This window comes from Macaca thibetana, chromosome 11 (genome assembly GCF_024542745.1).
Source record: "Macaca thibetana thibetana isolate TM-01 chromosome 11, ASM2454274v1, whole genome shotgun sequence".
NCBI classification, from domain to species: domain Eukaryota; kingdom Metazoa; phylum Chordata; class Mammalia; order Primates; family Cercopithecidae; genus Macaca; species Macaca thibetana.
The window spans coordinates 105,298,688-105,314,693 of record NC_065588.1 but is presented as its reverse complement, the minus strand read 5'-3'; the positions used below and the strand labels follow the sequence as shown (position 1 = coordinate 105,314,693).

The 16,006-nt window shown below is 44.6% G+C and overlaps 1 protein-coding gene across 3 annotated transcripts in view; it reads right to left on the bottom strand.

Moving 5' to 3' along the window:
• Window positions 1-16,006, bottom strand: part of ACACB (acetyl-CoA carboxylase beta) — a 162,990-nt gene that overhangs the window by 94,856 nt on the left and 52,128 nt on the right. For all 3 annotated transcript variants that reach the window (XM_050749626.1, XM_050749628.1, XM_050749627.1), the window contains 8 exons: window positions 15,614-15,752; window positions 11,650-11,759; window positions 11,213-11,294; window positions 9,360-9,458; window positions 6,921-7,030; window positions 6,697-6,807; window positions 3,331-3,540; window positions 2,539-2,709 (listed from right to left, as the gene is read on the bottom strand). In XM_050749626.1, coding sequence (XP_050605583.1) covers window positions 2,539-2,709; window positions 3,331-3,540; window positions 6,697-6,807; window positions 6,921-7,030; window positions 9,360-9,458; window positions 11,213-11,294; window positions 11,650-11,759; window positions 15,614-15,752 — 1,032 coding nt within the window. The remainder of the gene's footprint in view (window positions 1-2,538; window positions 2,710-3,330; window positions 3,541-6,696; window positions 6,808-6,920; window positions 7,031-9,359; window positions 9,459-11,212; window positions 11,295-11,649; window positions 11,760-15,613; window positions 15,753-16,006) is intronic.

The following is a 16,006-nucleotide window of genomic DNA, read 5'->3' as shown; positions in this document are numbered from 1 at the left end:
TGTAAACTAGTTCAACCATTATGGAAAACAGTGTGGTGATTCCTCAAGGATCTAGAACTAGAAATACCATTTGATCCAGCCATCTCATTACTGGGTATATACCCAAAGGATTATAAATCATGCTGCTGTAAAGACACATGCACATGTATGTTTATTGCAGCACTATTCACAATAGCAAAGACTTGAAATCAACCCAAATGTCCATCAATGACAGACTGGATTAAGAAAATGTGGCACATATACACCATGGAATACTATGCAGCCATAAAAAAGGATGAGTTTGTGTCCTTTGTAGGGATATAGATGCAGCTGGAAACCATCATTCTCAGCAAACTATCACAAGAACAGAAAACCAAACACCGCATGTTCTCACTCATAGGTGGGAACTGAACAATGAGATCACTTGGACACAGGAAGGGGAACATCACACACTGGGGCCTATTGTGGGGAGGGGGCGGGGGAGGGATAGCATTAGGAGATATACCTAATGTAAATGACGAGTTAATGGGTACAGGACACCAACATGGCACATGTATACATATGTAACAAACCTGCACGTTGTGCACATGTACCCTAGAACTTAAAGTATAATAATAAAAAAAAACAACTAGAAGTAGAACCACCAATCTAGCAATCCTACTGCTAAACATATACTGAAAAGAAAAGAAATCAGTATATCGAAGAGATATCTGTACTCCCATGTTTACTGTAGCACTATTCACAATAGCCAAGATTTGGAATCAACCTAAATGTCCATCAATAGATGATTGGATAAAGAAAACGTGGTACAGGCTGGGCACAGTGGCTCATGCCTGTAATCCAGCACTTTGGGAGGCTGAGGTGGGCGGATCATCTGAGGTCAGGAATTTGAGACCAGCCTGGCCAATATGGTGAAACCCCATCTCTACCAAAAATGCAAAAATTAGCTGGGCATGGTGGTATGCACCTGTAATCCCAACTACTAGGGAGGCTGACGCAGGATAATTGCTTGAACCCAGGAGGTGGAGGTTACAGTGAGCTGAGATCGCACCACTACACTCCAGCCTGGGCAACAGAGTGAGACTCCATCTCAAAAACAAGAAAGAAAGAAAAAAGATAATGTGGTACCTTCACACAATGGAATACTATTCAGACATGAAAAAAGAATGAGACCATCATTTGCAACAACATGGATGGAACTGGAAAACATTATGTTAAATGAAATGAGCCAGGCACAGAAAAACAAACTTTGCATGTTCTCACTCATTTGTGGGAGCTAAAAATTAAAACAACAGAACTCACAGACACAGAGAGTAGAATGATGGCTACCAGAGGCTGGAAAGGAAGAGAGAGGGGCATGGAAGGCGGGGATGGTTAATGGGTGCAAAAATGTAGTGATTAATAGAATGAATACGGCCTAGTATTTGATATAGCACAACAGGGCGACTACAGTCAACAATAATTTATTGTACATTTTAAAATTAAAAGAGTATAATTGGGGCCGGGCGCGGTGGCTCAAGCCTGTAATCCCAGCACTTTGGGAGGCCGAGACGGGCGGATCACGAGGTCAGGAGATCGAGACCATCCTGGTTAATATGGTGAAACCCCGTCTCTACTAAAAAGTACAAAAAACTAGCCGGGCGAGGTGGCGGGCGCCTATAGTCCCAGCTACTTGGGAGGCTGAGGCAGGAGAATGGCGTGAACCCGGGAGGTGGAGCTTGCAGTGAGCTGAGATCTGGCCACTGCACTCCAGCCTGGGCGACAGAGCGAGACTCCGTCTCAAAAAAAAAAAAAAAAAAAAAAAAAAAAAAAGAGTATAATTGGAATATTCACAACACCATAACACAAAGAAAGGATAAATGCTGGAGAGGGACGGATACCCATTTACTCTGATGTGATTATTACACACTGCATGCCTGGGAGGCGGAGGCTGCAGTGAGCCAAGATAGTGCCATTGCACTCCAGCCTGGGCCACAGAGCAAGACTCTGTCTCAAAAAAACAAAAACAAAAACAAAAATCTCTTGCACCCTGTAAATATATATACTTACTATATACCCATAAAAATTAAAAATAAAAAAAAATTGAGAGTTCCCTTTAACCCAAGAGTTTATAACTCTGGGTCACATATTCTTAACAAGGGTGATACTGCCTCTGAAGAGACAAATATTTGTTCTTGGGAGTGAAAAAAACTCACTCTTTTCATGAATAAAGCACAGATATATCTATAATATCCAAACAGATATGTGGTATATCTGTGATATTAAAATTTCACAAGAAGGGATTAGGATATAAAATGTGTCCAAAGGATCCTTGCAGGGGAGTGATAATGATAAAAAGGTTAAGAAACATTTCTCTAGGTCTATGAATGCCCTGAAATTGTATAGAAGATATTTTCCCAGGGAGAACTGTAGCTTTTACAGATTTCTCAAAGTGCTCTTTGGCCAGTCATTCCCCTGGGACAGTCAGCCAAGAGATGGGCGCGATGGACTAATGGGAGCAGCACATGGACCCCCGACCCAGGGCGGAGAAGTCCCAAGGCCCTGAGCCCGTTTTCTCACCTGTAGCTGGGCAGCCGGCAGATTGACGTCAGCGATCATTTCCGTGCAGGGATGTTCCACCTGCAAGCGAGGATTCAGCTCCAAGAAGTGGAAGCTGCCGTCCTGGCTGTAGAGGTATTCCACTGTCCCTGCACTCACATAGCCCACGGTCTTGGCCAGGCGGACGGCACACTGTGAAGAAACAGAAAGAGGCCAAGGGCGTTCCAGAGGTCTTTTCAGGGAACTGTAAATGGTGACTATCAGTTCCTTCACCAAATGCAGACTCAGCACCTGCTATGTGTGAAATATTTTGGGACTGGCCAGGTGTGGTGGCTCATGCCTGTCACCCTAGAACTTAAGGAGGCCAAGACGGGAGGATCACTTGAGGCCACGAGTTCAAGGCCAGCCTGGGCAACATAGCAAGACTCTGTCTCTACAAAAAACAATTTTTTTTAAATTAGCCAGACATGGCGACATATTCCTGTAGTCCCAGCTACTCGGGAGGCTGAGGTGGGAGGATCACTTGAGCCCAGGAGTTACAGGCTGATGTGAACTATCATCGCACCACTGCACTCCAGCCTGGGCAACACAGTGAGACTCTGTCTCAAAAAAGAAAAGAAATATTTGGGGAGTTCACAGACCGGCTAATCCAATAAACCTGTGTGATGCTGAAATCACCTCTGGAATGGGCCCTCCTCCCTCCTGTTAGGCACCCATGCCACCAACCGGCCACACTGACCACAGAAAGCTCTTCCTGACTCGAAGCTGAGACAGCTCTCTCTGAAGCTGCTGCCTGGGCTCTAAGAAGTGTACCTGCTCCATGAACTCGAATATGGCCAGCGGGGCAATGGTGGCCGGTGCTTCCTCAACAATCTTCTGATGCCGCCGCTGGATGGAGCAGTCGCGACCAAACAGAGACACAGCATTCCCATACTGGTCGGCGAGGATCTGAACTTCCAGGTGACGGGCGTGCTGGGCCAGCTTCATGAGAAAGATGGGCGAGCCTGGGATCTCACTCTGTACCTGTCGGGGGAAGCAGAGCAGCCTGATCTTCATGGGGAAACCAGCTCTGGAAGCTTCTGGAAGTTCTCAGGAGAGAACATAAAACAAAGGCAGTGATGTGTTTAGGGTACTCATCCAGGACTCTGCTGATCTTTTACTTTTGTTGTCTCAAAGATATAATATTCTGTGGAGTCCTGACTCCACAGTAAGTAATGAGAAAGGGGCCCCAGGTGGCGGACGGCCCCAGGTGGGAAAGAACAATGAACAACTGCTTTAAGAGATGACTAATCACAAACAACCCCAGGACATAACAACCTCATAGCCCCTCCTCCAGCACCACCCTATAAAACCTCCCACCAGCCCTTGCCTCTTTGAGGACAGCCCCTTCTTGGCTGTGCTGCCTGTTGCAATCTTGCAACATATTTTCATACTTCCTCCAATAAATCTGCCTTTCTTTACCTACAATTGTCTTGGTAAATTCCCTTATCATCTGCACCACCAGTCCCAGATAGTCACTACCTGCAACATATTCTCTTTTTAAGTCAAACTTTGTGAAATGGTAAAATCTCCCCACAATCACATCCCCTAAAGATAATGTATTGTTAAGAGTTTGGTGTCCAAACTGGCTTTCTTCTATGCATATAGCGACACATACATAGAAAGTTTCTTTGAATGAAAATGGGACCAAAACACACTAATCTGTGGTTGTCTTTTTCTTCCACTTACTGCACTTTCTCAGCTAGCTCTCCCGGCTGGAATCTAAGGACAAACTTACTTCATCCTGTTAAGAGCTGAAAGGCATTGTTTTATAGGCATGTCTTCTAGAGATTCTCAAAGACAATGTGAAAAGTATTCATGCACAATGATTTCTAAGACAAATTAAGTTTTAAAAAAGTAATTTGCAATAATGTATGGGATGAACTCACGCAAAAAATAATAAAACAACTGTATGAATGTCTATGTAAAAGTATATACAGTGACGGTGCTGAAAGGAGACCCCCCCGGCAGCTGCTAACAGTGGTTACATCTGAGAAAGGAAAGTCAGAAGGTGATGGGGGAAAAGGGTTTTTCCTTTTTTATTCTTAACACATTGCTGACTTGATTGACTCTCTACATGACGAACATATTCATAGTGCACTCATGTAAGTAAAATAAAAAAGCTTGGGGGTCTGTGTGCACATGAGGGCCTGGGGTATGTGGGAACTCTCTATTCTTTCTGCTCCATTTTGCTGTGACCCTAAAACTGCTCTAATAAATAAAGTCTATTTTTAAAAAGCAAAAAAGCTTTAAAATCTGTATGACCTCTAATGCAATATGGAATCCAGGAATGAATCCTGCAACAGGAAAGGGACATTAGTGCAAAAACTGATGAAATTCAATCTAGTCTGGAGTTTACTGAACAGAAAAGTGCCCACGTTAATCTCTTAGTTGCAAAGTTATATGAAAAATATTAACGAGTGAAACTGGGTGAAGGATAGACATGAATTTTTTGTACTGCTGCTTCAACTTGCCTTTTAATATCAATTCTTCCCCCCACCCAAATCCCCAAAACACCTGTATACTCCAACAGAGATACAGTGATAGTGAAACTGCTGCTTTATACAACACTCACATATTATACCAAGAGTGGTATAATCAGTAAAACTCCTAGAAAGCAATGTACTGATATGCATTTGAAAGCACATGTAAAGGCTGGGTGCAGTGGCTCACGCCTGTAATCCCAGTCATTTGGGAGGCCAAGGCGGGCGGACCACAAGGTCAGAAGATCGAGACCATCCTGGCTAACATGGTGAAACCCTGTCTCTACTAAACATACAAAAAATTAGCTGGGCGTGGTGGCGGGCGCCTGTAGTCCCAGCTACTTGGGAGGCTAAGGCAGGAGAATGGCGTGAACCCGGGAGGCGGAGTTTGCAGTGAGCAGAGATCGTGCCACCACACTCTAGCCTGGGCGACATAGCGAGACTCTGTCTCAAAAAAAAAAAAAAAGAAAAATGGAAGTGCATGTAAAGTGCATGCTATTTAACTAAGTCTTTCTCCCCAAGTCTTTATCCAAGAAAAAAATTCAGAAGAGGAAAAAAAATAGCTAAGTGTTATTTATAGTACTAAATATCATATTATACTATAGTGTTATTATTCATAATAACAAAGTGGAAATAAGCTAAACATTTAACAAAAAAGGAAAGGTTTCATAAATAAGGCTAGTGCCACACATAAAATATTGAGTAATCATCAAAATAATTGCCAGGGCTGGAATAACATAATAATATTCATGATCTACAATTTGAAATATTTTAAATGCAGAACAAAATTTTGTGTAGACTGAATACAGTTCTTTAAAATGTACATATGAAGAAGGTCTAGAAGAAAACCTAGAAATATTAAAATAGTTAGCTTTAAGAATGGGAAGATTGTCAGTATAAATGTTTTCTAAACATTGCTAATAACAGACATAACGTTTTAAAAGAAGAAAACTAGCTACCAGTAAGTATATATGCCATTTGTTCCTACAGTTAAAATTGATCAGGCAGGGCGCAGTGGATCACACCTGTAATCCCAGCACTTTGGGAGGCCAAGGTGGGCGGATCACTCAAGGCCAAGAGTTTGAGACCAGTCCAACCAACATAGTGAAACTCTGTCTCTACTAAAAAGACAAAAATGAGCTGGGTGAGGTGGCACACGCCTGTAATCCCAGCTACTCGGGAGGCTGAGGCACTAGAATCACTTGAACCTGGGAGGCCGAGGTTGCAGTGAGCTGAGATCGTGCCACTGCACTCCAGCCTGGATGACAGAGTGAGACTCTGTCTCAAAAATAAAATAAAATAGATCATCTACAAACATTAGAAATACTAAGAGTACTAAAATTTATAAAATATGCCATTCCTCTATAGGCCAAAATTGTCACAAACAGCTATTTTGATCCTGTATCTCTGAAATCATTTCTAGATACCCTGATTTATAGACCTGAACTACCTAAAAGATGCTGTCAAGATCAACACAAAACCATGGGCTTTTCTGAGTAAAAATGTACACATTTGTTGCAAAATACGATACAACAATACATCCAGCTCCTACAAATGTCTTCTTGACACTCACAGAATAACGCTAAGAGAAATAATCTGGCAGCCCACAAACAATTCCCAAAGACAGATGCGAAAAGACACAGCAAGAACTGCTCACTTGTCTGAAAAGGATCGGGAAGTCCTCCGCACTCTCAGCCTTCCGGATTCCCTTCCCTCCGCCACCTTCAGAAGCTTTGATCATCAATGGAAAACCAATTTTTTCTGCTGCCTGGATGCAAAGGGACAAACAGACCTCTTTAGAGGTTAGCCAGTTGCCAACCGCTACCAGGACAGAGGCAGTTCGGTTCCGGCCCCCCTGGCCCCCGCAGGCTCTGCATTTACCTCCAAGCCCTCATCTACGTCTTTCACACAACCCTGGTCATAAACATCTTCTGGGACACTGATTATTTTTCCCTGCTGCAGATCATCTTCTGTCCACTCCACTGTCAGGCCTGGAGAGTCACAAAGAAAGCTGATTCCTCCCAAATCCAGGAGAAACACACACAACCCAGAAACCACAGGGCCTCTCCCTCCTGACGTAGTGCTAGACCTGGGCTTCTGGACCAGTGGAATACAGACACCCCCCTCAGCTTCTCACAATGGCTTTTCATTTCCTCAAGAACTAACCCAACCTTGAACGAGAAATCAAGCTTAAGAAACTAACTGCCGGCCGGGCGCGGTGGCTCAAGCCTGTAATCCCAGCACTTTGGGAGGCCAAGACGGGTGGATCACGAGGTCAGGAGATCGAGACCATCCTGGCTAACACGGTGAAACCCCGTCTCTACCAAGAAATACAAAAAACTAGCCGGGCGAGGTGGCGGGCGCCTGTAGTCCCAGCTACTTGGGAGGCTGAGGCCGGAGAATGGCGTGAACCCGGGAGGCGGAGCTTGCAGTGAGCTGAGATCCGGCCACTGCACTCCAGCCTGGGCTACAGAGCGAGACTCCGTCTCAAAAAAAAAAAAAAAAAAAAGAAACTAACTGCCAGGCGCGGTGGCTCATGCCTATAATCCCAGCACTTTGGGAGGCTGAGGTGGGGGGATCGCTTGAACCCAGGAGTTTAAGACCAACCCTGGCAACATAGTGAGACCTTGTCGTTACAAAAAAATGTTTATAATTAGCCAGGCATGGTGGCATGGGCCTGTAGCCCCAGCTACTAGAGAGGCTGATGCAGGAGGATCACTTGAGCCCAGGAGGTCAAGACTGCAGTGAGCCATGATCATGCCGCTACAGTCTAGCCTGGGTGACAGAGTGAGACCCTGTCTCAAAAACAAAACAACAAAAAAGGAAAGACACTCAGACTACCAACAACAGCCATATCAATCTAAATCCAAAAAAAATCCCAATTCTACATTATGGAATCATTTATATGTGAATAATTATTTCCCAAAACCATGCAAAGATTTAACAAATGAAAGTAAATTTTCCATCCCAAATTTAAAGTTTAACTTTTAGGAGAAAAAAAATCAAATTTAATAGGAAACTTCTGAGACTGTCCTACTTATTTTTTAATTTGTCCTAGAAATTCCACTGTTAGGAATTCATCCTAAGAAAATTATTAAAATGCACACATAAATTTAGCTGTAAGATTATCAAAGCTCCATTCCTTTGAATATTTTTTAAATTAGAAAAAATAGACTGGGCGTGGTGGCTCACGCCTGTAATCCCAGCACTTTGGGAGGCCGAGGCGGGTGGATCACAAGGTCAGGAGATCAAGACCATCCTGGCTAACACGGCGAAATCCTGCCTCCACTAAAAATACAAAAAAAAAAAAAAAAATTAGCCGGGCGAGGTGGCGGGCACCTATAGTCCCAGCTACTCAGGAGGCTGAGGCAGGAGAATGGCGTGAACCCGGGAGGCGGAGCTTGCAGTGAGCCTAGATCGCGCCACTGCACTCCAGCCTGGGCGATAGAGCAAGACTCCGTCTCAAAAAAAAAAAAAAAGAAAAAAAGAAAGAAAAAATAAATTGGAAACAATCTAAATTATTTAACTATGAGGACTGTTAAGTCAATTATGATACATCCGTAAGACATAATAATCCTATGCAGGCATCTTAAATGGTATAAAGTATATTTTTTACATAGAAAGATATTCATTAGTGGGGGAAAAAAAGTCACAAACTAGGAAATGTAGGATGGGTTGTTGTTTCCTTTTAAAGACAGGGTCTCATCACCCAGGCTGGAGTGTAGTGGTGCCACCATAGTTCACTGTAACCTCAACCTCCTAGGCTCAAGCTATCCTCCTGCCTCAGCCTCCTGAGTAGTTGGGACTACAGGCATGCACCACCACAACCAGTTAATTTTTTTTTTTTTTTTTTACTTTGTCTAGAGATGGGGTCTTGCTATGTTGCCCAGGCTGGTCTTGAACTCCTGGCTTCAAGTGATCCTCCTCCCTCAGCCTCTTAAAGCACTGGAATTACAAACATGAGCCTGAGCCACTGACTAAGATTTGTCTTTTTTTTTTTTTTTTTTTTTAATAATATGCCAAGAAAAATGTTAGAAAGGTAGATACCCACAGTGTAATACATGTTCAACACTGGGTCATAGGATTATGAATGATTTCCATTTCTTTTTTGTATCTCTTGTATTTTCTAAATTGCCTACAATAAATTGTACCACTTGTTTACTAACTTTAAATTTTAAAATATTTTGCTAGTGACTAAAAACTAAAAGTAACATTTGTAACAGAAAGAATTGTTACAAGCATACTTCTGTCACCCTGATTGTTCACATTACCAAGACTGGGCTGAGAAGCTCCCCCAAAGGGAAGCTCGGGGTCCCTTACCGCTTCCACTCCAGGGCAGGGTTGGGACCTGCAGCGTCTGGGCGACAATGGTGGAGGCGATCTTATCTCCTAAGGCCCACATGGCCTCACTGGGAGGGCCTGAGGAGTTAGGGACAAGAAGGGAAGCAGAATCTGGTCAGTCACAAGACCCTCGAGGCTGAGTGCCGACCGAGTGCATGGTGGTGGGGCCAGGTGAGGAGAAAATGACAGAGAAAATTCTCTGGTTGCAGCTCTCAAGGAGCTTAACCTCACGTTAGGGAAGGAAAAAGTCTGTTAGTCTGCTGTTGCATCAGTCAACTTTCAACACATGTGGATTGTAAACCTGTTGTGAGTTACAACCTAGGCTACAGTGGCATACACAAAATACACTTTGGTGGGGAGGCAGAAAGCTAGATCAAAGAGGTAAGCTAGGAGCTCAAAGAGCTGGACCATAGGTTAGCAAACTCTTTCTATAAAGAGCCAGATGGGAAATACTTTCAGTTTTGTGAGCCTGCAGGTCTCTGTCACAATGACTCAACTTTGCTAGTGTAGGGTGAAAGCAGCCATAGGCAATACATAAATGAATGAGCACGACCATGTTTTAATAAAACTTTATTTACAAAGGCAAGCCATGGGCTGGATTTGTCCAGTGGGCTGGATCATCAACCTCCAGAGGAATTAAGACTGATAATAAGAGTCCTGGGTGACTGTCAGACAGGACAGATGCCCGTATGTACTCAGAGCCCACAGACAAAGAAAATGTCAATGGGCATGGGACTCCCGGCTGCGCCTCAGGTGAATATCAGGTATTGATCCGCACTGAGCTGCTTCACATTTGGGCAAGACTGTTTTCAGACCCACAGGTAAGAAGCAGGGATGTATTACATGATAGTAAATGATTCCCCTAAACTACACAAGGACATGGATATAATTACATGTGCAAATTTGTTACACAGGTACACTCATGTCACAGGGGTTTGTGATACAGATTATTTCATCGCCCAGGTACTAAGCCTAGTACCCAATAGTTATTTTTCTGCTTTTCTCCCTCCTCCCGCCTTTCACCCTCAAGTAGCGTCTGCTGTTCCCCTCTTTGTGTCCATGTATTCTCATCATTTAGCTCCCACTTATAAATGAGAACACGTAATATTTGGTTTTCTGTTCTTCTGTTAGTTTGCTAAGCATAACAGCCTCCAGCTCCATCCATGTTCCCGCAAAAGACATAATCTCAGTATTTTTGATGGCTGTGTAGTATTCCATGGTGTATATGTACCACATTTGCTTTATCCAATCTGTCACTGATGGGCATTTAGGTTGATTCCATGCCTTTGCTATTGTGAATAGTGCTGCAATAAACATTCGTGTTCATGTGTCTTTATGGTCGAATGATTTTATATTCCTCTGGGTATATACCCAGTAACAGGATTGCTGGGTTAAATGGTAGTTCTATTTTTGGCTCTTTGAGGAATTGCCATACGCTTTCCACAATGGTTGAACTAGTTTACACTCCCACCAACAGTGCATAAGCGTTCCCTTTTCTCCACAATCTCATCAGAATCTGCCAAGAAATGGTATCTCACTGTGGTTTTGACTTGCCTTTCTCTAATGATCAGTGATGTTGAGCTTTTTTCCATATGCTTGTTGGCTGCCTGTGTGTCTTCCTTTGAAAAGAGGGCAGTTCCTAATTCCATGACTTGGCAGATTAGCTGTGTGCCCTTCCGCCCTGGGACTCACTCACTCCTCACAATGAAAGTGTGAGGTGGGAAATCAAAGGGACCTCTGCTTTACAGGACAGGAGTAGAAAGAGGGCCAGACCCAGCAGAATGTCCCAGCAACGCCCCAATTCCCATGTATCTGATAGGGATACACTCTACCTAAGAAAGCAACTCCATTCTTGCACAGCAGCTCCGGAAGTTTAGGGTTTTCGGAAGCATGGCCCCAGCCAGCCCACACCGCCTGCAACACAGAAAGGGGTGAGCAACAATCTTCCTTCAAGAATATGCCTCCCAGCCGGGCACAGTAACTCACACCTGTAACCCCAGCACTTTGGGAGGCCGAGGCAGGAGGATCATTTGAGCCCAGGAGTTCAAGACCAGCCTGGCCAACATGGCGAGATCCTGTCTGTAAAATTTTTTTTAAAAAAGAATCTGCTTCGCATCACTTGAACACTCTTTTCTGTTATGTCAGCCCAGGAATTTGGAGCCTTGTGGGACCTGGACCCTCCGCCCCTTGTGAACTGTGGAATTGAACTAGAACCAAGGGGCATCACCCCACACTCAGAGACCACACTCAGGCACCCTGGTCCGTCTACCTGCACAGGGATTCTCTTGGCAATGTCCACAATCAGCTCCACGTTGGCATAGTTGTTGTTATTAGGCCCTCCTGGGACGGGGACGTACTGATCCGCCATCTTGATGTACTCTGAAATTAAATGGGAGCAAGAAGAAAGGAACTGCTGACAGACGGATGTCAATGGCAGAACATTACAAGATGTGACTGTGTACAGCCATGGAAAGCAGAACCATGCAGACTTCTATGGCAACAACGGACAAACATGTATGAAAATGTAAAGAGAAGGCTGGGCATGGTGGCTCATGCCTATAATCCCACACTTTAGGAGGCTGAGGCAGGCAGATCGCCTGAGCCCAGAAGTTCGAAACCAGCCTGGTCAACATGGTGAAATCCTGTCTCTACTAAAAATACAAAAATTAGCTGGGCATGGTGGTAGGCACCTGTAATCCAAAGTACTCGGGAGGCTGAGGTGGGCGAATTGCTTGAACCCAGGAGGTGGAGGTTGCAGTGAGCTGAGATCATGCCACTGCACTCCAGTCTGGGTGATGGAACAAGACTCCGTCTCATTTTAAAAAAAAAAAAAAAAAAAAAGGAAGAAAATTTAAAGAAAATGAAATATGATTTTAATTACGTGAAACAGATGTGTCTCTGGACAAGGCCTGGAAGGGAACGAAGGACAAAGGAAGTAATCTGTCAACAGAGTGGGATTAGAGGTAGGTTTTTAAAAATATTTCCTATTTAAAGTTTATCTTAATATTGTTTTACCATTAAATAATACAATAGGGCTGGGTGCGGTGGTGCACACCTGTCATCCCAGCACTTTGGGAGGCCGAGGTAGGAGGATTGTTTGAGGCCAGGAATGCAAGGTCAGTTTGGGCAATAAAGGGAGACCTTGTCTCTACAAAAAAAAAAAAAAAAAAAAAGTAGCCAGGAATGGTGGTGCATGCCTATAGTCCCGGCTACTTGGGAGGCTGAGGCAGGAGGATCACTTGAGCCTCCAAGGTCGAGGCTACAGTGAGCTGTGATCATGTCACTGCACTCCAGCCTGGGCGACAGAGCAAGGTCCTGTCTCAAAAAAACCCCAAACAAACAAACAAACAAACAAAAATATAATCAGAGTTTTAAATTATGGTAAAAAAAAAAATGTAAAATTTACTATCTTAACCATTTTTGAGTGTACAGTTCAATAGTGAAGTATACTTATATCATGAAACAGATGTCCAGAACTTTTTCATTTTATGAATCTGAAACTCTATACTCATCAACAACTCCCTTTTTCTCCCTCCCTGAAGTCCTTGGCAACCAACGATATACACTCTCTCTCGCTCTCTCTATGAATTGTACTACTCTAGTTACCCCTTATACATGGAATCATGCAGTATTTGTCTTTTTGTGACTGGCTTATTTCACTTTTTGGGACCAGCACAATGTCCTCAAGGTTCATCCATGTTGTAACACATGACGGGATTTCCTTCCTTTTTAAGGCTGAACATAATGCAATATTTCGATTTTAAAATACTCACGCTCTTTAAGCCAGAAATTCCACATCTAAGAATATGTCCTTAAAAAAACCACATGTTGGCTGGGTGCAATGGCTGACACCTGTAATCTCAGCACTTTAGAAGGCTGAGGCGGGCAGATCACCAGAAGTCAGGAGTTCAAGACTAGCCTAGCCAACATGGTGAAACTCTGTCTCCACTAAAAATACAAAAATTAGCCGGTCATGGTGGTGCACGCCTCCCAGCTACTTGGGAGGCTGAGGCACGAGAATTGCTTGAATCCGGGAGGTAGAGGCTGCAGTGAGCCAAGATCGCACCACTGTACTCCAGCCTGGGCAACAGAGCAAGACTCAATCTCAAAAAAAAACAACAGACAAACAAAAACCCACACATCAATGAGGCCAAAGTCAGACGACAGCCACTGAGCAGTGTTTCGGACTAGGAAAAGTTAGACTCAATCCAAACACAGGGGTTGGGACATCTGTACTATGAAATTTGCTACGATCCTGAAATTGAAGATTGCGGCACTTTATATGCAAACACAGAAAGAAACCCCAGAGCTGCTCCTTCCGGCCTGCCTGCCTCCTACATTTATCAAACACAGAAATGTTGGCGAATGGGGAGATTCCAGAGATGACAAAGGGAGCGGCCAGACACGCTACCTGGTCCTCATCCAGTTTTCTTTTATGTTGGAGAAGATGAACAAGAAAATAAACACAATAACTACAGACTCAGGTCAGTGCTAGGAAGAAAATAAATGAGGTTCTCTGAGAGAGATGCAAGGATCATGTTGAGACCTACAGACTGGGTGGGGAGGGAGTCCACTGCACAAAGGGCTCTGGGAGAAGCACCTTCAATAGAGGATCCAGCAGGTACCAAGACTCTGCAACAGGCCCAGGAGCCGCCAGAGGCCAGCGTGACTGGTACCCGGCTGATGGAGGGTGAGAGGTTCGAGATGGAGTCAGGAGGGGACTTATGGGCCTCGGTGAGAATCTTGAATTTTAGACTAACCAAGACGGGAGGACCCACTGGATAATGCTCTGAGCTCAGACCAGGGTTCCCATCCCACCTGCATCACATGACGGTTGTGTGACCCTGGACAAGTGATAAATTCACGACTCTGTGCCTCGACTGTGCCATCTGTAAAACAGAGCTGTAAGTAACAAATGAGGCCATGTCTGTGCAGAGCTTGGGGCAGGAAGGCTTAGGGGATGGTGCTGAGGTTGCTACTACTGGGAAGAGCATACAGCCTCTGACACATTTTAAGAAGAAGCATGAAAAGACCTGAAGACCTGACTTATGTTGGTTTTTGTTTTGCTTTTTTTTTTTTTTTTTTTTTGAGACAGTCTTGCTCTGTCACCCAGGCTCGAGTGCAGTGGGGTGATCTCAGCCCACCGCAACCTCCGCCTCCTGGGTTCAAGCAATTCTCCTGCCTCAGCCTCCTGAATAGCTGGGACTACAGGCACCTGCCACCATGCCCGGCTAATTTTTGGGAGGTATTTTTAGTAGAAATGGGCAGGCTGGTCTCAAAATTCCTGGCCTCAAGTGATTCGCCCATCTTGGCCTCCCAAAGCGCTGGGATTATAGGCGTGAGCCACTGTGCTCGGATCTGAGTTATGCTTTTAGGTTTATGTTGTTTTATTTGAGACAGAGTCTCAGTCTGTTTCCCAGGCTGGAATGCAGTGGTGTAATCACAGCTCACTATAGCCTAGACCCCCTGTGCTGAAGCGATCCTCCCACCTCAGCTTCCTGGGTAGCTGAGACTACAGGTGCATGCCACTGTACCCAGTTATTTTTTTATTTTTATTTTTTGTAGAGACAGGGTCTTATGTTGCCCGGGCTGCTCTCAAACTCAAGGGCTCAAGCAATCCTCCCGCTTCAGCCTCCCAAAGTGCTGGGATTACAGGCACGAGCCACCACTCTGGCCAAGGTTTTTGTTTTTAACAACCTTCAGAAAACACAGCAGAATAAGTTATGTTTCTAAAAGGTCACTTTGGCTGCTGTGGGGAGTAGAGCCTATAAAAGGATAAGACTGTTCAGGAAAAAAGTAAATCATCCAACAGTTGTTTATAGAATGATTCATCACAAAAAAAACTCAGGCAAATGAACGGAAGAATGAACAAGTAATTGAAATACAATTACATCCTCCTTCAGGAAAACACCAGGAGCAACAGCCCTCAGTCTGCTAGAATACAACACCTGCAGGAAAACACCAGGAGAAACAGCCCCCAGTCTGCTAGAACACAACATTTCTCAAAGATCCAATTTCCTCTGCATGTTAACCATTTGCATTTTTATAAGGCACAGTCATTCTTGATGTCAGCAGACGTTTTAATTAAATAAAGAAGGAAGGACAAATAAATACAGACTCATGAGAGGTCCTGACCATCTGGAGTCCAGGATGGACTTGCCTAGGCACAGGGGAAGGAGGCGAGGGCGGCAAGGATGGGGCACGGTGGGAGGAGAGGGTCAAGGCCCAGGTACCTGCGTTGGCCTTAAGGTCCTCAGGGGTCACCATCACAACAAACCGGATGGCCCGCTCGTTGCGGAACATCTCATAGGCCCACCTGCGGATGGAGCGCATGCACTTCACGGCGGCGATCCCGTTGTTGGCAATAAGCACCTGCACGGGAAGACAAGGAAGGAGCTGAAGATGCACATCTACCTGTGCTGGGGGCCACGTGCTACCCCAAGTCCACCTCACAGCTGCAGAGCCTCCTGCAGCCCCTGCGACACAGCATTCCTCTTGGTATTTCTATGCATTTCCATGGCACACATCCCAGCACAGAGCAGGAGCTCAAATTCTGCCAGCCACATGAATGGATCATCAAATAGATGGATGAATGGATGGATGGATGGATGGATAGATGAATGGAT